This window comes from Sitodiplosis mosellana, unplaced genomic scaffold, assembly GCF_009176505.1.
Source record: "Sitodiplosis mosellana isolate CC-2019 unplaced genomic scaffold, AAFC_SMos_1.0 Smas_scaffold_6170, whole genome shotgun sequence".
NCBI classification, from domain to species: Eukaryota; Metazoa; Arthropoda; class Insecta; order Diptera; family Cecidomyiidae; genus Sitodiplosis; species Sitodiplosis mosellana.
Window position 1 is genome coordinate 3,777,328 of NW_022601411.1, and position 25,095 is coordinate 3,802,422.

Below are 25,095 nucleotides of genomic sequence, written 5' to 3' on the forward strand. Positions count from 1 at the left end.
GACAATAGCGCCAGCGGCACAATATGAAAGCAAAAGTGCGAAACGAGTGGCACTGTCTGCAGCATTCATAGGCAGACATATTGAAATTGAGAAAACATTATTCATTCTTGTAGCAGCCGTCTATTAGTCAAGCGTCGTGTTGAAATTTGCGTCTTTTAAGCTTTGCCAAATAAAAAGTAAAAGTTGTAAATTTATTTGAAATCGTTTGAATTTCCGTGAAAGAGAGATTGAAAAAAAAGAAGTGCGACAAAATGGTTGACAAAATTGAAATGAGTTTGGACGACATCATCAAGACCAACAAAATTGGATTCCGTCGCGGTGGAACAACAAAGAAACAAGTGAACGGAGCTGGCGGTGGAAATCGTCGCAAGGCTGGTGGAAAGCCACCGCAAAAATTCCGTGGAACGGCCAATCGTCAAATTGGTAAACCAAAAGGACGCTCATTTGGTGGCGCACCAACCCGCAAATTTACCAGGGTAAGAAAGAGTTGAGATGATGAAATCGTGACAAAGAGAAATTGATGAGATGAGATGATGACCATTGCTAACTGACCCACACTGATGACCAAATCTAAATGTGGAATGTATGTGCTAATTAGTCACGCGAGAAATTGATCGAAACAACGAACAACTCCACAAAATATCGCACAGATGAAATACCAATATATATATCTATATATATAAGAATTGTGTTCATAATAATGATTTCTGCGATCGATGGTTTGGCAACTATTTCGGCGCAATTGTGCGTTAACGAAGGTTTCTGCACGAAAAAAAAAAATGAAAAATAGTCATACAAAATCAATCGATTTTTCATTTGCATTCGTTGTGTATTGTGTTTTCAAGAAGGCGAAACTAGCAACAAATTTTGCGACAACATCAGAAAATATTTGATGCTCACGAAAAATAAAAGCAAAGCGTGCAACCAAAAATGAAATACAAAATGGCTGCTATTCAATAGAATTGAAATTTCGTTGGCTTGTTGCTACGTTGTACGTATATACGTACCGACAGACAAAGAAAAACCAATATGTCGGCCGTTGCAAACACATTCGATTACGAATTATGACGAAATATAATGAATAATCACAATACGAACACTGAGTTATTCGATTTAGTGAAATGATAAAGCATCAAGACGAAAAAAAGACTTTATTCATCGTTGAAACGTCAACAAAATATTCTTTTGGAATTTTAAAATCAAAGTATGAATTCGTTCTTTTTTGTTCTTGTCGACGACATACGAATGGCGGACATTATTGAATTATTGCAGTGCGCGTATTTAAAAGAAAGGAAGAAATCACAAACAAATAAATAATATATCCATATAGCGTGCAAATGTATATGAAACGGATTTTTTTTTACTGCGTTACCAGTGAAATTTGGTTTTTTATTTCAATTTGTATTGTCGTTGCCGTAGTTGAGAGAAATTAGTTTATAGAGAATAATTTTTGTTTGTTTGTTTGTTTCGCTCACCAAAAAAAAAACAAGCGAATCATGAAGACTCTGATTATCTTATTGTGATTGTGTGTATAATGATTTTTTTTTTGTTTCATCGTTACAAAAAATGGAATAAGCCATCTGAAAGTTGTGTGAAGTTTGGCGTTAAAGTTCACACAAAGTAAAGAAGAAAGAAAAATCTCTTTTGCGAAAATCACAAAGAAAGAGAAAAAATGAAAGAAATATTCCCATCTACCTATTCTGATAATTCAAAGACTGTTCCGTCCGATTTAATTTGAAGCTGGAAAAGAAAAAGGAGAGAAAAAGAGTCTAATAAAATGAAACCAGTTGAAGAATATTGTGTGATGGCATGAAAAAAATCCAATAAACAGTTGAAATAGATCATAACAACCACACAAACACACACACACACACAAAATCATTACTTTCGCTTAGCAAGCGAAATGAACATTAAATTTCCGTGTTCAGTTCTCAACAATCAGATGTTTGCTGGAGATAGAAAAAAATCAGATGAGAGTTAAATTACGGCGTCGCTATCCTCATCGAATAATTCGAAATTGTGATCATGTGTATGTGTTTCAGTTAATTCATTTAAAGTTATTAAAAAGGGTTTGAAAACATAAAGAAATGGAAAGTTAAAAATGATAAAAAAATGAGAAATTATAAAATCTGAAAAATGAAATAATGAAGAAAAAAAATTATTTAGAAAGTTGTTGAATGAAGAAAGCTAGTGAAAATGAGTAAAATATAAAGTTTAATATTTTTATATCTCACGTTCATCAATATTCACATAAGAGAAAGATCAAAATTATGCGCGTTTGAATAGTGTAGCTGTTGTTAAGTCGGTGTTATACAATTCATCATTATGTGCGGCGGGCAAAAAGCATCCAAGTGCACACTTAAATCAGGTGTTTTCATGCTTTTCCGATTAATTTAAAGCTTATTTTTATTACGTTCGTTTCAATAGATTTCTCTCGAAACATTGTTAATCTCACACATTTTTAAATGAGTTCGACTGAATTAAACTGAATTGAATCTTCCGACAAACCGAAGAGTCCAGTATTCGAAAGCCGATGGTGTGATTTCGACGGGATTGTTGGCGATATTGGCAATTTGTTCTCAAGCTCTCAATAACCTCATCAACGATGAATCAGCACGCACAGATCGCGCGACTAAAGCCAAATAAGAAATTCTATTGATGAGAAATAAAAGCATGACGAACAAACTGCATTCATTCACTCTCACACACTTCTCTACGCGAATTATTCGCATCTGAATGTCCGTAATCGTGCCTGCATTGCTCCAAATCTAAGTGTGGGACTGGAGCTGTGCGTGTCTGTGTGTATGGCGGTGGAAATGGATCCAACACTTATCTCGAATATCGACTCGAAACTACACATTATTTAAATACCCCCAATAGCAATCAAATGACAATTCCAAAAAAACACAAATCCAATAATTCTAGGGCGATGTGAACGGCGCATGGAAACATGATATGTTTGAGGGTGGCAAAAAGCAACTGTTGCGCGGTGCCGTTAATGGATTGATCAACAGCGGTTCGGCCAAATTATTGGTCTCGAACTTGGACTATGGTGTCTCCGAAACTGATATTCATGAATTGTTTGCTGATTTTGGACCATTGAAAAGTGCATCAGTTCACTATGATCGATCCGGACGTTCACTAGGTAAGCATATATATATATAATCATTCAAAATTTTTAATGATATAAAAAAATCATAGGCAAAACGCGCTCTGCAAAACAGAACTAATACAGAGTTTATGCATGTATTGTAAAATCGAATTGCCATTATATATCAATTGGTGAGATATGGAACGAATAACAAATTTGTGACTTGAGCAAAGTTGTTCAAATAGAGGTGCTCTATGAGTTTCCTGCAGACGGTTACCTCTTGAAAGACAAAAAGGCGTTGTTTGTGCGCGTTTTGCGTGCAACTGATAGGAGATAAAAGAAAACTTTTTGCAGCAAATAAGAGGACCTATTTTTGAACAACTTTATCCAAATACTTTTCTTTCAACGCAAATGGGACCAGCATAAAAAATATACTTCACTTTATTTTCAAACCTATAATTCGAAAAAAAACATACTTCGTTTTACGTCTCACAAAAAGATATTTTTTTTATCAAAAGCTGAAATGAATACGGTTTTGAATGATTTAAAAGAAAAAACAAGTGTCTTAATAGAAACCGTTTGATTTGATTCATTTAGGAACGGCTGATGTTGTGTTTGAACGACGTGCTGATGCCGTAAAGGCAATGAAGCAATACAATGGTGTTCCTCTCGACGGCCGACCAATGAATATTCAGTTGGCAACATCAGAAGTACCACAACCAGCAGTTCGCACTCCCCGCCCAACATTCGGTCAAAACAGAAACAACCAAAGTCGCCCACAGCGAAAACCAGGTATGGAATTCATTTCATTCTGATTGGGTAGTGTGAAATTTTTTTTCCCGAAATGTTGAAATAAAAATGACAATGACTCACTATATCTTTCTTTCTTAAATTAGCAGGCCCACGACAGGGTGGTGGTGGTGGTGTTGGTGGTAAACGTGGCGGCAATCGTGCAAACGCGAAGCCGGTTTCAGCCGAAGAACTGGATGCCGAGCTTGATGCTTACGTCAACGATATGAAGCTGTAAATTAGGGAATTAAAAACATGTTTGGCGTGAACGAACATAAAGCATTCAGCAATCTTCAAAAAAATCACACAACTCTAAAATTACATTTAGAACTTCATATTAGGCAATAAGACTTACTAATTATAAAATCAAATTTATGATAATTTTTTGAAAGCAAATGAAGTAACAACAATAACAAACATATATGTTGGTTAGCCGTTGTTAACAACATACCCAGCAACACTATCAATAAACCGACACCTAGAATGTTCTTGTTTAAATACAATACAGCTAAATTTGCTCCAAACTTCAGTTTACTACAATTGTGGATAGAAAAATCCAATTACTTTAAGGATAGTGTACAACTTAGAGCCATTTTGAATTTTTCCTTCGAAGACAAGGAATTATACAACCAATAATGAGAAAAAAAGATGTGCTATTACAAGAACATGCTATTACATTCATTAGTTGACAAGTTAAACTGAAAAACAGTGTCTTTTGAAATTTTCGCGATTACGAATTTGAAAAGCCGGCAATTTTTTTTCAATGAAATCTGTTTATTGTTCCCTTCGATTTTTTTTCAAAGTGCAGCAAATAATTCATGTCATCACAGTTTCATTCAATTTCATTTTATGAATGTAGTTATAAAGTAATAAAATAATAATGTAATGATTCAAATTGTTCATGTTTTTGTTCATGTATTGATCCAAAGAGAATGAACTGAATGGTAAGAGTATATTTTCAAATTCATTTCTTCTAATTTTGAGGTTAAAAATGACTGAAACTACACACTAATGCGAGCCCAAATTCAACCGTTTACATACGCTTGGTAATGGATGTATTTGCGTAACAATTGCTCCTTGGGTAGTTATAAAGTAAGACAACACAAAATGTTGAAAAACAAGAAATCTTTCGAAAATGATACTAAAATGAAACCATGGATACAACTGAATATTAAAAAAAGATCACCTCAGATCTGGTACAAAAATAAAATTGTGTTTGAATTTGTTTTATTTTTAATCTCATCAAGATTGACTTTGTCCAGGTAAAAAAGGTAAGTAAATGAAATATGAAAACAATAACATATTTTTTTCAAGTATCAATCCTTAATATATCCTCATTTGCATTTTAAATTATATATGGTGGATGCATAAATTATAATCTAACTCGTTTTTATGAAAAAAGAACTTCTAATTCAAGTTTAAACTCATAATATACGTGTCAAGTCCATCTTCAGTGACACATTTGAGACAGCCATATGCTAATTTTATTAGCAATTTATTTGCAGAGCATTGACATTGCTATCTGCCTCGCCACTACTGTTCAACAGCGGCTCTTGATTACGTGCCTATGCGACACCCTGCAAGTCTTGCACGCCAATATGGACAGACATGAACATTGAACATGCACAACCATTCGCTTTGTATGAGTTGACGCGCGAGTTTTGTAGTGTGTGGCATATTTAATCAAAGCAACCAATAGCCGCTGTTGAGCAACAGCGGCTGGCCAGGCAACAGATTCACAGCTCTGTTTATTTGCATTCGCGAAGCTAATTCTGGTTCAATTTCAATCTACCTTGATCAAGTAGCAAATGACATGCTTTTAAAGTGTCAGGGATTTGTCTTGGTAATATAAATGTACGATGATTCGTATGTGTTCTTGAACCAAATCACACAAAATTATTCTAAAAGAAGCCAGAAGAAGGGTAATTGTTGTTTTAACCCTAGACTATTGTCTACTAATTATATTTGTGTGCAATGCATCGGCAATGTCTGTTTTCTTTTTTGCCTATCTATTATTCGCAAATATTTACGAATATAATTTTCTGCAATGTTTACCTAATTATTCGATTGAGTCTTTGTTTACAATCACAGATCGGTCAAGTAGTTTAGCTTTTTCTCATTCTCATTTTTAATTGTTTTTATTTCAAAGTTGTTCTACCACATAAATATAATATTGCATTTGCAATTCAATGTGAACGTTTCTCCAGTGCAGCGATCGTGAGCAGAAGGCACCTGTAAATTGTTCTTCTTTGATTCAGTACGCAATTGTCATCAGTTTGAATTTGACCGTAGTCAGTTAAACAGTATAGAATTACTCAAGAATAAAAAAAACAAAGCGTGCATTTTATTTATTTAAAAAAAAAATGATTTTTTTAACGTCGGTTCTTTTGCTGGGTATCACAGTGGCTTTTTGCCTATGGATTGAGATAAGAAAATGGTATTTGAATTGCACAAAATTACGAGCATATTCAAAGCTCAAAGAGGTTCCCATTTTTGGGATTGGTGGCCGTTTCATTGGACAAGACAATGAGGCATCAATGCAGTCGATTGAGAAACTATTCTACGAAAAAGAACAACCGTTTGCTGCTTGGTTTGGTCCAACAATTGCCATTGGAATCGATGATCCCGAAGATATGTACACAATTTTGAACGCCGACCAATGTTTGGATAAACCATACTTATACTCGCATCTGAGAAATGAAACTGGTCTCTTTTCATCCGGCAAGGAGTTGTGGAAACAACATCGTCGTGCTCTGAATCCAACATTCAATACAAAAATTATGAATAGTTTTATTCCCACATTTAATAGAAAAGCAAAGATTTTGGTACAACAATTGGAAAAACACATCGGCACTCCATTCGACATTTATCGGCCAGTTTTCAAAGCATTAACCGATATGATTATGAACACTGGGCTGGGTATGAATTGGGAATTGCAAACGAAACGCGGCGATGATCTGCACGACATTTTTATCGAAGTCATGAGCTCATTTCAATCAAGAGTCGTACGCTTCTGGTATAAATGGGACTTTGTATACAATTTAACAAAGGCTTGCAAACGAGAATTGGTTTTACTAGAGCAGGGATATCGTGTATTGCGTAGCGTACGCGAGGTGAAGGAAATTGAATTAGCAGACAAATTAGAAAAAGGTGATGACATATTGGAAAAATCCAAAGCAGAAAATTCATTAACATGGATCCAAAAGTGTTTCTTAATGTATCGTGAAGGAACGTTCACCGAACAAAATTTAATCGAGGAGATTGATACGATTTTCGTGGGTGGCACCGATACAACTACTACAACAATTTCGTGTACGTTGATAATGCTGGCCATCTATCCGGAATTTCAAGAAAAAGTGGTTGCTGAATTGCATGAAGTATTTGACGATGTTGATAGTTCGGTTACGTATGAGGATGTGTCTAAATTAAATTATTTGGAGATGGTAATCAAGGAGTCGTTGCGTCATTTCCCGGTCGGCCCATTCATCGCACGCAAAGCCAGCACTGACTTTCCGTTTAAGGGTGGGATAATTCCAAAAGACTCATTCATCTTACTTAACATCGCAAAAATGCACAAAGATCCAAAGTATTGGGGTGACAAAGCGAACGATTTTTATCCGGAGCACTTTTTGCCGGAGAACTTTTCAAAAATGCACCCTTATACGTTTTTAGCTTTTAGTGGTGGACCAAGAAACTGCATTGGAATCAAGTATGCATGGTACGTGGCCAAAATAATGTTAGCGCATTTGTTGCGTCGATACAAATTCACTACCCATTTGAAATATGAGGATATTCGCACAAAAGTTAACATTATATTGAAGATAGCCAATGAAAATCCGATTTGCGTCGAACGGCGAGACTGGTAGATAAGCGACATTTATTTTTAAATCATTTTTTGAACTTTTTTCCTCTTCAGAATTGTGTTGTTGTAAATAAAGGTTATTTGTAAACTATAACTAAATACTATAATAATTACGTGGACGAATTGAAATGAATGAACAATAACAATAGACATGCTATTCATAACTGGGTTATTCGATACGAAAGCCAGTTTTGTACTTTTTTCATTGGGTTTTAATTGAATAAATTTGCTACATTCTTTTTGTTCTTTTTCTATTCACGGAATAAAATCAAAAGCTATTAGCGTACGTTGATAGTCGTCATTGACGGAGTAAAGCAGCTAGTTCAGAGCAGTTTCTTTCCCCGAAAAAAAATAATTTTCGGTTTTTCATTGTCATGTTGGTCATCAATCAAAAGCATCAAGAAGCCGTATTGGAGGAGCTACGATCAATTTTCGAAACGGCTGATAGTTATGTGACTCAAAATCATTTGTCAAGTATGCACTAAACTGAACGCGTCATCAATGAATCTATGTGATTGCTTTCGCCTGTTCCGTTCATCTCACGTAAGCTGATATTGAATTGAGTAAAGGAACTATTCCTCAAGGCTCAATGGTCTTAACAAACATTATGCACTTACATCGTAATCGAAAAATTTGGGGTGAAAATGCCATTGAATTCGATCCGGATAGATTTTTACCCGAAAATATTGCCGAACGACCACCGTTCAGCTACATTCCATTCTCGAGTGAAGCAAGAAACTGTATTGGAATGAAATACGGCATGAACTCGACAAAAATTACTCTGGCTCATTTATTGCGACGACACAAATTTACCACTAATCTAAAATTTGAAGATATTTGCCTAAAAACCCATCTGGAAGTGATCAACGAAAAAGCGCTGCGAATAGAAGAACGTTCCTTTTAGTCACTTTGTTTTTTTTTATCAAGTTCAATGTGTCTCTTAAAATTTTTTCTGGTCATCTTATGTTCTATTAAAACGATCATGGTTCGAAGAGAAAAGTAATTATTTTCAAAAATTAGTTTCGATACGCGTATTTTTATTTCCCCGCAAAAAATATACATATATACAATTTTTAGTAATGATACTTGCCAGCCCATATTTTTGAATATCAATTAAATTGCTGACATTAAACTCACTCAATCTGAGATGAGTGCATTCCATTCGATGATTGCCTTAACAGGTTTTGAAAATGACAAATAGTTTGACATTATCCGCATTGTTCAAAGTAGAAACGAAATCGCTTAATTCCGTTTGTGATATAGAAAGAAAGAGAAATGTCTGGTGAAAAAAAATTTAAACTTGATACGGAATGCGGTATAAATTTGTACACACGTTTGCAGTCGAAAAAGCGTGCAACGATTGAGAATTTGTCACCGGAAATTATTCCAAGCTATGGTCCAAGGCCAGGCGAAATTGTTGAAATTAGTGGCGAATCGGGCACGGGCAAAACGATACATTTGATGGAATTAATTGCACGTACAATTATCCCTGTGGAATTTGGCGGTAAAGGTGCTTCTGTGATAGTTATTGACACCAATTCAAATTTTCACGTGCCGTTTCTGCTACCTAAAATCATCGAAAAACACTTGATTCATCACCGTACATTGGCATGTCCATCGACTGACACTGAAGATTTACAAGCCGCCACTCATAATATTGCCGATATTGTTCTAGAATCGATGCAACGAATAACGTTCTTCAAATGCTTTTCTGGTACAGAATATAAACTAATACTGCTGTACTGCACAAATCACTTAACAGCAAACGCAAGCATCAGTTTGTTAGTTGTCGACTCAATTGCAACATTCTACTGGAGTGAGTTTACCGATGAAAAACCTATTCGAATGGACATGTATCTTCAACAGCGGGTTCAGGAACTTCGCCAATTAACCAATGAATTCAAAGTGGTCGCAACGTATACACGTCCAGCTGAGTTTGGCAGCACTTCAACGGTTACAAGCGAGCAGCATGCTGACTATAAAATTCAACTGAAACACACCAAAACACCAAAACAATGGCGAGAGGCGCGTAACTACTATTCCAATCAACAATCATCACGACCATTTTCAATCAACAGTTTTGGCATTCAATGGTTGTCTTCCACATCCTAATTAGGAATTAATTCTTCTAATTGATAAATTAGCTTATTTTTATAAAAGGCTCTGTATTTTAACAGAACAAAACAAATACATCAAAAAGTGTTTTTTTTCTTCTCAAAAATGGAAATGTTCATTTTATATTTGGTTACATTTTCTACAGATATTTACATATCATAGATTTCCGACTAGATGCGTGTATTTAAAGGACAAAGTGAGTCTTTATATTGCAATTATTATTCGAAACCATTGAAACCGGCCAAATTATCGCGCAAAATAGCAACCAAGCGTCTATTGAAATCAAGTAATGTATGAGCTGATGTCAATCCTACATACATACTATACAATTCAAAGCACTTGATTTTGCCATTATTTTTCGGGAAGCACGTTTCGATCAGCCACCTGTATTAGGTAAAAATTTAATAAAAAATTAGTTGTATTTTTTGTTTGATAAATAGATTATAGATAGAGTTGAATACGTACTGATAAAACTCTCCCGAAATGACGCCCGGCACAACGTGTGGTTTGATGGCATTAGCAGATGTTGAATTGGGAATTTCCTTTGGCTTAAGCTGCGTTCCATGGTTGTCTTCGAACCACAAAAAGTACGAATAAAAAAATACATCATCTTGCCATATCAACGATAAATTTCCCTTTTGCAAATATGATCGTGACATTTTTACCATATTCCATACCTAAATCAATGAATAATCAAACACAAATTATTCCAAGAATCTCGATAACTCTTCAAAAGAGCCAAAACAAATAATCGCATACCTGCTTTCTTATTAATGGAGCACGTTTATTTTCCGGATCTATTATCGGCACAACGATGCGGCCACTTGAACGATTTATGTGGATGAAATGAACCAATCCATTGATATCTTTGAAGACTGTATTTCATTCGGTTAAGGAAATTATGAGAGTATTTGAAAAATGAAAAAAATGAAAAGTTCTAGAAAAAAAGAACTAAAAAATGTATAAAAAGTTATAACTCTGGAAAGGATATGATCCAAGGGCTATATTTTGAATTGCTTTAACGCGTAGGAATTCCGAAATTTCGACAAGTTTTTCTTCAATTTTGGTTGCAATTTCTGCGACTCTCTGTACACCATACAAAAGAGTGCTGCATTCCACACAAATCATCTGAAAAATAAAAACAAATGAATATGATTGATATTTGCAAAAGAATATGTTGGAGACAAAAAAAAAAATCATTCACCCGGAATAAGTCTTTGAGTGTCTCAACCAGACCAGGTATATTAGACTCAATGGTTAAAATTAAATCTCGGTCACTATTTTTAAATAATTCCAAATATTTCTTTCGAAGAAGATCCCATTTGCTAGAATACTTTTTGATGGCCGCTTCAATATCAGCATTATTATACTTAGCTTTTTTAAGCGCATCCAAGCTTTGTTTGATGTAATGATCCAAGTTTTCGTATGCGGGTCGAAAGTTGTCCATATCGTTTTGCATTTGCAATATGCGAATTTTGTGCACGGCAAAGAAAACGTCAAACAAACCACTTGAAACAGCCAGACTACCATATTCAAGTAAAATGATGAGCGTAACATCATTTTCCATGTGACAGATGTGTACGATGTGTGGAATGCATCCGGCATGAGTACCATTTACATTGCCTTGTAAAAATACCAAATGAGTATCAACTTTCCGGTCCGATTTGGCATCATGGTTGGCCGACACTGATTTTTGACAGTAAATTTGAAGGAATATCAAGTCACCGGTTGACAGATCTTGAGCCGAACGGCTGAAAACAAACAAATATTGAAAAGTTAACATCTCAATTTCTTTCCATTCATTGGTAAGCTACCTTGAGCACATAGCGAGAAGTTTATTTTTTACGAATAAAATTGAGTGACTACGCTGTGAGTAGGGGTCGCGTTTGAGATTCTCCGATGCTGTTTCTAGCGCTCTTTGTGCGACTCTCTTTAAATCCAAATTGATAAGTAAATTCTCCATGCCTTCTATCAATACCGTCTGAAACGAAGCGATAAAATTAAAATGGTTCCACAGTTACCATATAATATCATGAAAATCTTACTTCATCGTTTTGATAAAGATATTTCCAGCTTTCTAATAGTTTACTCAAAATTTTCGCCTTCATTTGAATAGTTTTCAATCTGAAAATCAAGTTTAAGAAGATGAGAATGGGGTGAATAAATTTTCACCGATTATATGTTTTACTTACAAATAAATGTCAGGGCCACACAAATGTTTTATGAATGATATACAAATGCCGACGTATCTCTGTTGGTATTCCACACTTTCCGTGCCAATACATACGAACAAAAATCCCAAAAACTAAATAACATATCCAATATTAATACAATAAAAAAATATGTACGATTAGTAGATTACCTCTTCGAAAACGAGGTTCATGTTGTCCTTCAGCTGAATCGATGTGTACGAATTATCGAATTGACAAAACATAATTCGTTGCGATGCAATCAGTGGGCTAAAAAGTTGGACCACGACATTTGTGTCAATCTCATTCATTTCAACCTGCTCACGATTTAAAAAAGCTTATGCTTGCATCCTTTAATTAATGTTCAAAGTGAACCTTACCGCATCATTTGGAAGCAACTCTTGCTTTTTGGCCAATTCATACAGACGATGGTTGATTTTGTCATCTAGCTGAGTGAAAACAATGTCATTTTGTTGATCAAATACAAACAGACCGTCCATTTTTCGTGTCGTTTTTCCACAAAAAATACACTTTGAAATAAGGTTTGAACCTTTAGAATGTTCAATATTACTTTGAAGTTATCAGAACTATTTTTGATGCATTCAAGTGACATTTCATTTTGTACACGAAAAGTACACTGATAGGTAATACTCCGGGCATATGCGCACCAATACAAATGACAAGAAGGCAACTCAAGATTCGATGGAGACGGTCAGTCCAACTTTTTTTTAAATCATTGTAGAAAAGAGAAATAGGCAAACAAAAATTATTTCTGCTAAAATGCACAATCCATTCATTAAAACTATAAGTACTATTCTTTCTATTTCTGAATAAGTATTTGTTGAGTTAAATGAATACTAGCCGACACAGCGGTTGGTACTTTGGCAGAGGCACAAAATCAGCTCTCAGCAGAATAACTTAACGTTACATGAATTATTATTAAAATCGAAAAATCAAAACTAAAACTAAAATGCTGCTGCGTTCTACTGCGTCTACGTGTGTGACGTATGTATTAAACCCATCGAAGTGTATTTGGAGCCCACGATCCAGTACGAATATGTCGGGAGTGTATCCATTGAACAGCTCAAAACGACCTGAAATCACGAACAACAATATATAATAACAACATTTTCTGTTTCATTTTTACATGCCAATCAAAATATTTCCTTTGTATAAGATGCATTTTGCAGCCAATTTATCACGATGCCAAACTGTTTTCAATCCTGTTGGATGCTGATTTGACGCGTTGCTCTGTGGTAAATAGGCCTCCGCCTCTTCGAAAGTAAGATGGGTTAGATCTTTGACGTATGTGGCTTCATCTTCTTCTCGTGCAGCAGCATTCTCCGTTTCAACGTTTGTTTCAATGATTGATCGCCAGTTTTTTCGATATACTTTAACCAACCGATTGTTCAATTGTTGATTTGGATTTTCTGCTGCATTTCTAACCACTTCACGTGCTTTAGGTTTTGGTCGCAATTTCTCAAGTTCCTTTTTCAATTGTCGCCGGCTCAATTGTGTCACAATGATGTCTGACAATCCAACTTCTGGCTTCGGTTCACAATAGTGGCACACCTTGAATCGATGACTTCGTGTGTTCCGTGGAAATCGCTGCAAGCATCTTGTTTGCAATGTTTCTGGCTCTTCCACGTATCGAACGACACAATTCCCTTGTTTGCGAATAGACTTCACTAATCTACGAGTTCCCGGACAGCAAACATGTTTCCTAATGCGAATCGGCGAATTTGGTGAAATCTCTACGGCACCTATGAAGAAAATTGTTGGCTTACGATTCGTCAATCGAATGACCATGTTATCATTAGCTCGAGTTGATTGAATGTATTTGTCCATACGAATCCGAGCATATTGGTATACGCAGCCATACCTCTTTGTAGCATTCTTAAGCGATGACGAATGTACGACATGTAATGCGAACCTCGTGGCGATGGCATCACTGGGTGTGCTTTCAAATCGTCATGCTCAATCTTCGTGAAATTTGCTGTCAAACGTTTTCCTTTGCGATTCCGAATCGGCTGTTTAGCTTCCCAGTGATAGCGTTTGCTGCTGATTTTGATGTTTTCCCATAGGCGAAACAAACGAAGCATTGTTGAAATCAGCAAAATGCCACGAGTGCACAATCACCACATTATCTTATGTGAAATAAGCAAAATATATAATACAAACCATACCTCTGTGTCGATTGTTCGTCTCACTGACGCATTGCAAGTTTTCATACCAGGATCCACTGCAACTTCGTAGAAAAAGTCCATTGCAAGAATATCCATAGGTGAGAGTTCCGTTTGCTCTTGTTTTGGCTTGTTAACCTTCAAACCGTGAAACCTATTTTATAACGTTGTTCGTGAAATCGGTGCCTGAGTGCCCCAATTGCATTTTTGTATGAAAACTAGAGTTTGATAAGAGATAAAAGATTTGTGTCTTGAGCAAAGTTATAGAGCATGTCAAGTACTAAAATATTCTTGCAAACACTATTCCGTTAACACTCTTATCAGTTCCGCAAAAAACCGCCAAAAATGCGAAAAACGCGAGATTTTCCATATCATTTTTTACAGAACTGATAAGAGATAAGAGCTATTTGTCTTGAGCAAAGTTGTAGAACAGATTGAGTTCTACAACATTCCCGAAGACGCCAACTTGTTATCTCTTATCAGTTACGCGAAAAATGATAACATAAAAATCGCGTTTTTCGCGGTTTTTCGAGTAACTGATAAGAGATAACAAGTTGATGTCTTCAGGAATGTTGTAGAGCTCAACTCTTTCTACAGTTTTGCTGAAAATAAATTTCCCCTAATTCTCATCAGTTACGCGAAAAATGACAAGTAAAAAACCCGTATTTTTCGCGGTCATCTGCGGTTTTTCGCGTATTTTGCGCAACTGATAAGAGATAAGAGATATCTGTCTGGGACAAAATTGTGGAATGGGACAAGTACTACAATATTTTAGAAAATTTTATCTCCTTATCTCTTATCAATTATGCGGAAAACCGCGAAAAACGCGATTTTTATGTTATCATTTTTCGCGTAACTGATAAGAGATAACAAGTTAAAGTCTTCGGGAATGCTGTAGAACTCAACCTGTTCTACAACTTAGCTGAAGACAGATATCTCTTATCTCTTATCAGTCCATTAAAAAATTAGATACAAAAATACGCGTCTTCCGCGTTTTTTGCATATTTCGCGGAACTGATAAGAGATAACGGAATAGTGTTTGAAGAAATATTGTAGTTCTTGACATGCTCTATAACTTTGCTCAAGACACAAATCTTTTATCTCTTATCACACTCTAGTTTTCATACAAAAATGCACTTTGGGCACTCAGGCACCCATTTCACGTATAGCGCATCACACATGCTTATGCACATATGTGATGACGTAGTATGCGTATGTGAGTATGATAGCGCAATTCATGTAGTCAAATGTTCAACAAATCGAACCATCTTTGTGTAAATCATTTATGATGAAAAATGATAAAGATATAAGTGTTTAAAGTTGGTCTTGGGCACTCAGTGCCCGATTCACGGTTCTAAGGTTAAACAGAATCGATGGAGATCTGTCATAATTCTTTGGCGGAATTTAAACTTGCCTCTCACCAGCCCATTGATCTTCTCCATATCGAAATGTGCCCAATTTTCATCACGGTGCGCATAGAAATCATTCTGTTCCCATTTCTCCTCACTGTCTGAATTTATCGATTTGTTGGCGAGAGCTAACAACAATTTCGTGTCGATCGTTATGTGTTTCAGTAGAAATGAATTCATTGGAACCACTGCAAAATTTCTAACACTCGGTGAATGAAATGCACTTGGCTGCGGCATCAAAAGATCTCGTTTGTGTTGCGCCCACTGTATCATCAAGCCCACAGTGTCATTGTGGAACTGTTCAACAACGCGTTGAATGCAACAAAACATGTACAGCGATTGAAACCAATAGGTTGTAACGAAATCGAACATGTTATCATTTGCTGGACCACCAATTTCTCGCAATTGTTCCAAAAAATCTTCATACAACAATTCCTTGCAGTCGGAATCAGGATTCAATGGACGCTGGAAAAACAAATATTTCCATCCGTATGAAAACCAATACACTTTTTGTGCATGCTACTACTTCATCTTCTTCACACTATCGTACACATAATCGTGCACAATGGAAGCGGCCATATTGAATATTTATAGTGTATTGTCATTATTTCTTCCAATAAGTCGCCATTACAATATGTGTTAAGCAGTACCATTCCTCAGTTTGCATACGGACGAATATTTCAACAACGCATTGATATCGGCGTCATTGATTAACACTCGTGCATCTGTGTGAGAACAGTGTTAGATATGCGTTAACGCAATGTGGATTCAGTGTGGATTGTGTATGTCGCTTGGGTATATAGGCAGATCCCCTTTGAGATTAACGTCACACATTTTTCTAGTCTACTGCTTTCTTCACAGAACAGACTTGTAGCAACCAAACCAACATGGATAATGCAAAACTGAATCAACCTCATTCAATAAAATCAAAACAGATTTCATTTTTCAGTAATCACACAAACACAACATTGAAACTGATTTAGAGATAGGTATCGATTTGCAGCAATTTGCATACATGCTTGGTCACAGGCATTTCATTTCGAATCACATGCTTTTTTGACTGAATAGAGAACGTGGTTGTAACGCTCTCTGAGTTCCTTCACATGGAATGATACCTGTGGCGGCATATTTTCACACGGAACTTCGTTCCCAGTGCGAAGAGCACTAGCTACATGTAATAACGTGTGGTTTCTAATATTCGGATACGTTCGCTCTATATATAGCAAGTGCTCGGCGTACTGGGAACGAAGTTCCGTGTGAAAATATGCCGTCACACGTATCATGTGATGGAACTCAGAGAGCGATTTTGCATTTTTTCTACTAAAAACAATAATTGATGACTCTGTTTTTTTTTCTTATTCGCTATTCATCACATTTAGTCCGATAAATATGTTTATGCGATAATATACTGTTCGATTCGGTGTAATCCAATGAAATGCGTGTTGTATTCAACTTCCTACCGAGAAGTCTATGCGTCGAAATAAAAAAAATTGTAATCGCATCATGGCACATATATATCACATGACCAGTGCTATTAATTGTTTGTTGTTTTTTTATATTCTCAGCTCGTCATTTTGGTGGCATTCCGCTTTCAATCGCATACGAAAAACAGTTGATGCAACAGTGTCTCAATCGGTACAATATTTTCAATACTTTTTTGATAAGTGTATTGCTCGCAATATTTGCTCAATGCTACAAAAAATTGAATAATCGATTTGATGTGAAAAGTTAAAATAAAAACAAAAACACGTATTTCCTAGTAGAAAGATCTCTCAGTGAGATTAGATAAAAAAAAATTGTAAGTGAAAAAATCTGGGAATATTTTTCTGTTTGCCAGTTGATCTCTTTCGTTTTCTTTTTTACATTTGTTCGAGCATCGCAACAGAGTTTTTGATCAAATATTTTTTTTGAAGACTGCTTGGAAACACGGACAAATTCATTCAACTCTATATGCCAGGTGGTAACAGCAACGAAAATTCGCTAGAATCAACTTTTAACTCAAGCAAATAACCGTTAAACCAAAAGCAAATGTTTTTCAAATGTGTTGTCGGGAAAGAAAAATTGAACTGAAAACTAGAAAAAAAACTGAAACACTTAAGCAACAACAGCATTTCTGTTGAAATGCACCGCACACAGTTTTCATATTTGTTAGATGATTTAATCCGCAAATATAAATGACGATTGATTTTATCCCAGCAACTAATTCTCAATATTTTCGGGGAGAGACAGAGAAATGGGGAAATAGAGACACATACACAAACAGGAAAAGAGAGAGAGAGAGAGAGAGAGAGAAGAGAAAGAGGGAGAGAGAGGAAGAGGAAGGGATGAGCGAGAAAACTGTTTTTAATTTGTCACCAAGCTGCAATTATATTCACATTAGAAGTCGGTGCGCTTATTTAAAGCCAAACGATCGCTATTATTATTATTCTTTCAATTGGATGCTGGGACTGAGAAAGGCTTGTTTTTGTTTTATTTTATTTTTACAATCTTTGACCAATAATAAATGAAAGATAACAATCCATGCAAAATAAAAAGAGCCCATGAAACATGCAAATAGACGAAATTCATGACGAAAAACAGTAAACATATTAGATAACGATGCTAAAGACAATTGAATCTATTCAGTTTTGATTATAAATACTTGTGAATTCTGGTGTGAATTAATTCAGTGCTCGGTCATAAAGCCATCGATGCGTGAACATAAGACAAGGTGCACTCAATATCAGAGTTCTATTTCCTTTCATAAAACGTGCTGCAGTGTTTTGTAAAGTAAATAAATACCAACAGTTTTGTTCGTAACTCTAATTAAAAATAAAGAAAAAAGTACAATTTTTGCATATATATTAGTCAAATAAGTACAAATAAACGCTTGGAACGAATCACAAAAAATAATCGGTAAGTTTATTTAAAAGTCGTTTCAAACTTGTGATGAGACTTTGACAAATCACATTTTCGATAATTTCGCTGTCGAATTAAAAAAAAAACATCGATTCACTCATTCTAACCGACACATTCGCTATTTTTACTTCACTTTGTTATCAAAATTCTCCTACTTCCACCAAAAGAAATACTATTACTCACACAAAAACCAAAAAATGAATTATTTTTTTCAGTTTTGCATACAATCGCTTCGACAATTTTTTGTAATGGGATATTTTTGTGTCTCTTTTCTCTCTCTCTCACTATCTCCCTCTTATGAAATTTCAAGGTTGGAACCCTATCATGGAATGAACGTAAATGCAATACCTACATAATTCTAACTACAAAATTAATTTGCACGTTCGCAAAGTTGCGTTTGAAACAAAAAGAGGTGTCTGCTGTTTATTTGATTTATGATCTCGTAAGCCTAATATACCTCATCTAACGTGATGTGAATTCTTTGCGCATGTAATTTTTGCAACAGAACAACTGAAACAATACGCTTAAATAAATTCTATAAAAATAGTGATACATAGTACGTTTTATTTCGGTTTTTGGTTCGCATGTGTTCATTCATGATTTTTTTTTTTAATCGTCATTCATGAAAATGGAGTTTTTTTTCTCTCTTTGTGTTATCGCATGCACCGAGCAGTATTTTGGCTACGCGGGATCTACCTTTTTTACTTTTGGATTCTAATAGTATTGTTATTGTTTGATCGACCATATTCAAATATTCACCCACTCATGACGAAAAAATCTCAAGTAATCGTGCGCACATGTCGAGGTTTTAAATTCTTGAGCAATACTCAAGCGATGAATGCCAGTGATCAGTTTGAAAGAAGAAACAGTGTCAGTGATGTGCTTGAAATACAAATAAATATTACAAAAAATTCTCTTTTTTTAGGGAAAAATTGTCTGTTCAATGAATGAGTGTGTCTTATCTTGATAAAAAAAAATAGTAGCTAGCATAGTAAAACTATCGCTAGCCTCCGGCTCCATTTTCATGGAAAAAGGCTCGCTTTTGTGTGACTTTGTTTAAAGAAGTAGCAACTGTGATTTTATGTAGTATAAATAATTTTTATCTTGATTTTGGCTGCTGTTGCAAATCTGATTATCATGACTATCTATGGATTGTAAATCGTTTCGTACACGTGTATGTGTATATATGTTTGCTTAACAAGAATGCCGGGGTCGTATCAAAATCATATGGATTACTTAGAGCTTGTAAAACACGACCAGCTTGAACCAGACCGCCTGACAAGCAACAACCATAATCAATTTAATTTCAGAGCACAGACATACTAGGTGCGCTCCCGTTCATTTCATTTTTTCTCATCGAAATGATACTCAAGTCACTTGGATTGTCTATTTAAATTTCCATTTCAACTATCGTATAAATTCCACGTCTTATAATCACGTTCGCTATCGTTTGTGTCCAATGATTTTTTCTAACTTTGGTTTGCATCGAAGAAAAAATGAAAATACATTTTTAAAAAATAATGCATAGATCCCAATTTCGATTTTTTTTAAATGAACTTAATTCTTAGGCAAATAAAAACAGTCTTTAAAAAGTGTAATTGTAACGTTGTTCCTTTTGTTTTACAGAGATGACAATTCAAACGTCAGTGCGCCTAAACACAGACGCAACGGCCGTTTGGAAGGTTGAACGGCCGTTCTATGAACAGCAACAATTCAACAACGAATTAAACTACTGTAAACCAGAAGATGATCGAAAAACTAGCTGCTCACAATGGATCTACAATATTAAACCAACAAATATTTTTTTAAGCATTTTCCCCATTTTCACATGGCTGTCACAATATAATATAAAGAATGATTTGGTGGGTGATGTCGTCTCTGGGTGCACTGTAGCCATAATGCATATCCCACAAGGAATGGGGTATGCAATGTTAGCTAATATACCTCCAATCGCTGGTATTTACACAGCATTTTTTCCCGTTTTGGTGTATTTCATCTTTGGTACATCGAAACACAATTCGATGGGTACATTCGCGGTGATCTCAATCATGGTTGGCAAATCAGTTCTCAAGTATGCACAAGATTCGGTGACATTTCATCCGGCCGAGAATAATTCAATCAGCCATGCAGATGAAATATGGACAATGGAGCAACCAATATACACGCCGATGCAGGTCGTCACATCGCTATGTCTGATTGTTGGATGCATTCAAGTAAGATATACATTTTTTGGCGTTTTGTCAATAGGAGAACATTGATGTATTGATTTATTTGATTCATTTCCACTCTTTTTTATAAGCAACTAAAAATGAAATATTAAACTTTTGATAGCTTGTAATGTATGTCTTAAGATTGGGTATAATGTCATCATTGCTATCAGAAACCTTAGTCAGTGGCTTCACTACAGGTAATGAACGCTTTAGTATTTACTATTTACCATTAAACAAATCCAATTCTTCCATATTTTCTTTATTCTTCCACCACAGGTGCCGCGATACACGTTTTCACGTCGCAAGTAAAAGACTTGCTTGGAATCAAACTTAGTCCCGTTGTTGGGAATTTCAAAATTATTTTGGTAAATATTTTTGGAAATTACAATAAAATAAAACAAATGAGTAATAGTATTAATAATGGATAATATTTTTCGTCTTTGTTCATTTTCTAGAATTATTTAGAAATTTTTAGTAGCTTATCAGCAATCAATTGGACGGCTGTGGTAATATCTGTAGTGACGATAACATTATTGTATTTAAATAATGAGTTGCTCAAACCAAAATTGAATAAAATTTGCTTGTTGCCCGTGCCAATCGAATTGATAGCGGTGGTGGCTGGAACTTTGGTATCGAGATATTTGGATCTATCAATGAATTACAATATCAAGACCATAGGCCATATTCCAACCGGTTTTCCAGGTTCATTCCTTTCCTTACTATTGTTATTTCATATTGCTTATGCTTTTTCAATTTTTTTTTTTAAATGGCGAATATTTTGAATTTTCAGCATTTGATTTACCAGACTTAGAACTTTCCAAGCAGCTATTCATGGATGGCTTCATAATATCAATGGTGTCGTATACCGTTTCGGTGTCGATGGCTTTGATTTTTGCACAAAAATTGAATTATGAAATAGATTTCAATCAGGAATTATTGGCAATGGGTGCATCCAATGTGTGCGGTTCATTTTTTTCGTGTTTACCATTATCCGCTTCACTTAGCCGTTCGGCTATACAACAATCAACTGGTGGGCGAACACAAATTGCCTCTATCGTTTCCTGTGCACTTTTGACCTTTGTCTTACTTTGGGTTGGTCCATTCTTCGAACTTTTACCGAGAGTAAGGCGATTTGATATAAAATATCAAGTTTTTATTTTTTTGACTAAATAATTAGGGTAATGTTGTAATAAGTGGGCCATCTTAATGAGTGGGCTACCCATAATTTTCTTCCCCGAAAACATCAAATTGAGATCGAAAACCCGTGTAGAGTGTAGTGTTGACTTAATTTCACCACAAAAACGTCATAAAATGCAATTAGTGTTAAATTTCCGTTCATCCGAATGACGAAAATATGACCACATCTAATTCACCTGTAAATAATATGTCTTCCGAAAGACGTGGATTTCGATGTTTCAGACGCCCAAACTATACATTAGAACTTTGGATATTCGATAAATATCCAATAAACATTGATATTCTATGACATTTACTTGATTTTTTGACATTTTTTGGGGTTTTCATCAGGCCCACTCATTACTTCAAAATTTTGGGGTTGCCAAAAATCAACACTTTGGAAAAAATGATCAAAATTGTTTTTTTGAAGAGATAACAAGATACGGCTGCAAAGAACTTATAGCTAATGTCAATAAGCTCTACATAAGTCTTTAAAAAAAAATTATAGCCGAAATGGCTTAGGTGGTCCACTCATTACAACATTCCCCTAGATAAATTTGGTTTTCAATTCTATTCTTAGTGCGTTTTGGCCAGTATTATAGTCGTTGCTCTAAAAGGAATGCTCTTACAAGTCAAACAGTTCGTTCAATTTTGGAAAATGTCGCATTTGGATGCCGTTGTATGGCTAGTTACATTTTTAACCGTAGTTATCTTTTCAATTGACATTGGCCTTTTGGTGGGTATCGTTTTGAGTTTAGCCTGCATATTCATTCGCGGCTTGAAGCCTTACACATGTTTGCTTGGACACATTCCAAAAACGGATTTATATTTAGATATCAAACGATATAAAGCGGTGAGTGATAAAAGATTGATGTTTATATTATTATAGTAATCACTGGTAATCACAAAATACATTGTGTTTAAATTATATGCATATAATCACATTTTTCAAAAAGAGTCATTTTTTATTTATTATATATAAATAATATATTTTCTCTGTGTCTATATATAGACACTATAGTGCAAGGGGGAAACTACTACTACCGCATAATTTATATTAATACAATCTAGTACAACACCAATTCTGATAAATTACAAAAAATTCTGCGCAATTCAAAACAATTCCAATCAATTCCGATGTTTCTAAGTCAAATTTGATGATGATCAACTTCAAAAATTGCAAATATAGGGTCATTTAGCATCTCAAAGGAATGCTTAAGCGCATGAATGTTCAATCTTATCGAAATAACTTCAGATAGGGCGTTTTTAATTGTACATAGGTCTCACTTCCAATTCAATATTTCACTTCAAATAGGTAAAGGCTTTATGATACATAAAATATTTTCAAAATAGAAAACAGAGCTAGAATTGAGTCTTGTAGATCAAACCAAGTCAAATATGTTCTGGAAGTAAAAATCTTCAATATGCATTCAAATGAATGGTAAATGCTTTGCAAATATTTGCGATATTTTAAATTGATCATCACCAAATTTGACTAAGGAACATCGGAATTGAGTGGATTTGTTTTGAATTGCGCAGAATTTTTCGGATTTTTTCAGAATTTGTGTTGTACTAGATTGTATTAATATAAATTATGCGGTAGTAGTAGTTTCCCCCTTGCTATAGTGTGTCTGTTCCTAGGGGCTTTTAAGTCAAAAAATACATTCGTATTTGTGTGAATATTTCGTGAATATTGCATATAATCCGTGTATATCGTGTATATATTCGCGAAAAATATTCACCATATTCACAGAATACACACAGCATGTAAAAAATATGTGTTTACGGCAATGTCGAATCTTTGTTACCGATCGTGAATATGAGGTGTATATTTCATGAATATCGTGTATATTCCGTGAATATGGTGCATATTTTGCCAGCATTGTGAATATTTCGTATGACTGTCATCTATGGTGTATATTTCTTGGATGGAATATACATGAAAGCCCCTAGGTCTGTTCTATATATATAGAATGTGTTTTTATAAAAACAACTTCGCTTCGTATAATTTTAGGTTGTTAAATAATAAAATCTCGAAGGGATTGTTTACTATTATTTTTATAGGCTGAGGAAATGAACGGCATCAAAATTTTCCATTACTGTGGAAGTTTAAATTTTGCCTCACGAGCTTCATTCAAATCGGAACTTTGCTCGCTCATTCGACTTGACCTTGCAAGCGAAATGCGTAATCATTCGACGAGTACGCAACAAAGATACGAATCGATTGACTTGAAATGCTTAATCATTGATTTCAGTGCTTTGAGCTACATCGATCCATCGAGCGTGTCATCGTTGAAGCTGCTTATTGACGATTTCAATAAACTCTCGATCAAAGTATTCATTTCTGGTGCATCATGTATGTTAATTTTGTTTTAAATTTTTCTACTTCTGAACAATCTTGGCTTGGACTTTGTATTTTTTATTTTCAATTCATGAACAGAGATCGCTAGAATATATTTTCATCCGCATGAATATTTTTATCGAATATTTGTTTGCAATATTTTTATGCCGATATCAAGCGCCGCTTGAATAATAATAATAGGCCGTTTCTGCATGTTGAAAAGTCGAAACCAACATACACATTCTGAATCGGTAGAGCCTGTAGATTTCAAATATATAATTTTTGTGTTAAAAAATTTATTCCCCGCGAGCAAAATTGCGAATTAATAAATAAATGAATTTGAAAGGTTCTATCGTAAACTGTACAATACGTTTGAGTCACGCATCATAGCAAAGTTCGAATGTTTTGCAATGGATACTTTGCATACGAGATATATGTATTTTCGACACCACAGTGACAAGCCATTGTTTTTTTCGAAAACGCAGTGCACACAAGCGAATTCACGTACAAATTTCCCCTCTTTTATTCTGATACGGAGTTACAGGTGGGCGTTTTGCGATTACTTAATCACTTGCACAATCATTTTTCGGATGATTAAGATGGCACTTAATCACTTAACCGCTATTAATCATGATTAAGTGACTGTGCAATTGATTAATTAATCATCGATGATGATTAAGTTGTTGTCTTAATCACGATGTCGCCGTGATTAACTGTAACAACCTAATCATGATTGAGTAAATAGTTAATCATGATTAAGTAAATTCTTAATCATGATTAAGATGTGATTAACGAAATGATTGTGTAGAATTAATTAATCATTAGACGCCAT

General features: G+C 35.0%; 5 protein-coding genes across 12 annotated transcripts in view; 4 read left to right on the forward strand and 1 right to left on the reverse strand.

Moving 5' to 3' along the window:
- The first annotated feature begins 2 nt into the window (after window positions 1-2).
- Window positions 3-4,775, forward strand: LOC129576028 (aly/REF export factor 2). 2 transcript variants are annotated; one of them, XM_055460407.1, is made up of 4 exons: window positions 3-476; window positions 2,926-3,145; window positions 3,689-3,883; window positions 3,988-4,775. In XM_055460407.1, the coding sequence occupies exons 1-4, from the start codon at window positions 252-254 to the stop codon at window positions 4,116-4,118; spliced, it is 771 nt and encodes a 256-aa protein (XP_055316382.1). In that variant the 5' UTR covers window positions 3-251; the 3' UTR covers window positions 4,119-4,775. The 2 variants fall into 2 exon arrangements, with proteins under 2 accessions (XP_055316382.1, XP_055316383.1); XM_055460408.1 differs by having other exon boundaries at window positions 73-476; window positions 3,991-4,775.
- A 1,356-nt stretch (window positions 4,776-6,131) lies between these two features.
- LOC129576036 (probable cytochrome P450 313a4) lies at window positions 6,132-8,065 on the forward strand. The gene has a single exon (XM_055460431.1). The coding sequence runs from the start codon at window positions 6,244-6,246 to the stop codon at window positions 7,744-7,746; it is 1,503 nt and encodes a 500-aa protein (XP_055316406.1). The 5' UTR covers window positions 6,132-6,243; the 3' UTR covers window positions 7,747-8,065.
- Window positions 8,066-8,948: 883 nt separating this feature from the next.
- On the forward strand, window positions 8,949-9,945 carry LOC129576039 (DNA repair protein XRCC2). The gene has a single exon (XM_055460443.1). The coding sequence runs from the start codon at window positions 9,018-9,020 to the stop codon at window positions 9,852-9,854; it is 837 nt and encodes a 278-aa protein (XP_055316418.1). The 5' UTR covers window positions 8,949-9,017; the 3' UTR covers window positions 9,855-9,945.
- Window positions 9,946-9,952: 7 nt separating this feature from the next.
- On the reverse strand, window positions 9,953-12,702 carry LOC129576033 (BLOC-3 complex member HPS1). Of its 2 annotated transcripts, none has more exons than XM_055460426.1 (10): window positions 12,427-12,696; window positions 12,220-12,363; window positions 12,050-12,162; window positions 11,903-11,981; window positions 11,672-11,838; window positions 11,062-11,608; window positions 10,848-10,985; window positions 10,617-10,733; window positions 10,323-10,534; window positions 9,953-10,241 (listed from the first exon to the last, which is right to left on the reverse strand). In XM_055460426.1, exons 1-10 carry the CDS (start codon window positions 12,544-12,546, stop codon window positions 10,076-10,078), a joined length of 1,803 nt encoding a protein of 600 aa, XP_055316401.1. In that variant the 5' UTR covers window positions 12,547-12,696; the 3' UTR covers window positions 9,953-10,075. The 2 variants fall into 2 exon arrangements, with proteins under 2 accessions (XP_055316401.1, XP_055316402.1); XM_055460427.1 differs by having other exon boundaries at window positions 10,101-10,241; window positions 10,323-10,428; window positions 12,427-12,702.
- A 4,529-nt stretch (window positions 12,703-17,231) lies between these two features.
- Window positions 17,232-25,095, forward strand: part of LOC129576031 (solute carrier family 26 member 6-like) — a 15,715-nt gene continuing 7,851 nt past the window's right edge. The window contains exons 1-9 of one of the 6 annotated variants that reach the window (XM_055460421.1): window positions 17,232-17,436; window positions 17,524-17,595; window positions 20,163-20,749; window positions 20,868-20,943; window positions 21,023-21,111; window positions 21,202-21,448; window positions 21,537-21,868; window positions 22,503-22,775; window positions 23,987-24,278. In XM_055460421.1, coding sequence (XP_055316396.1) covers window positions 17,589-17,595; window positions 20,163-20,749; window positions 20,868-20,943; window positions 21,023-21,111; window positions 21,202-21,448; window positions 21,537-21,868; window positions 22,503-22,775; window positions 23,987-24,278 — 1,903 coding nt within the window. In that variant the 5' untranslated portion in view covers window positions 17,232-17,436; window positions 17,524-17,588. The other 5 variants (XM_055460425.1, XM_055460422.1, XM_055460420.1 and 2 more) reach the window with 5 other exon arrangements.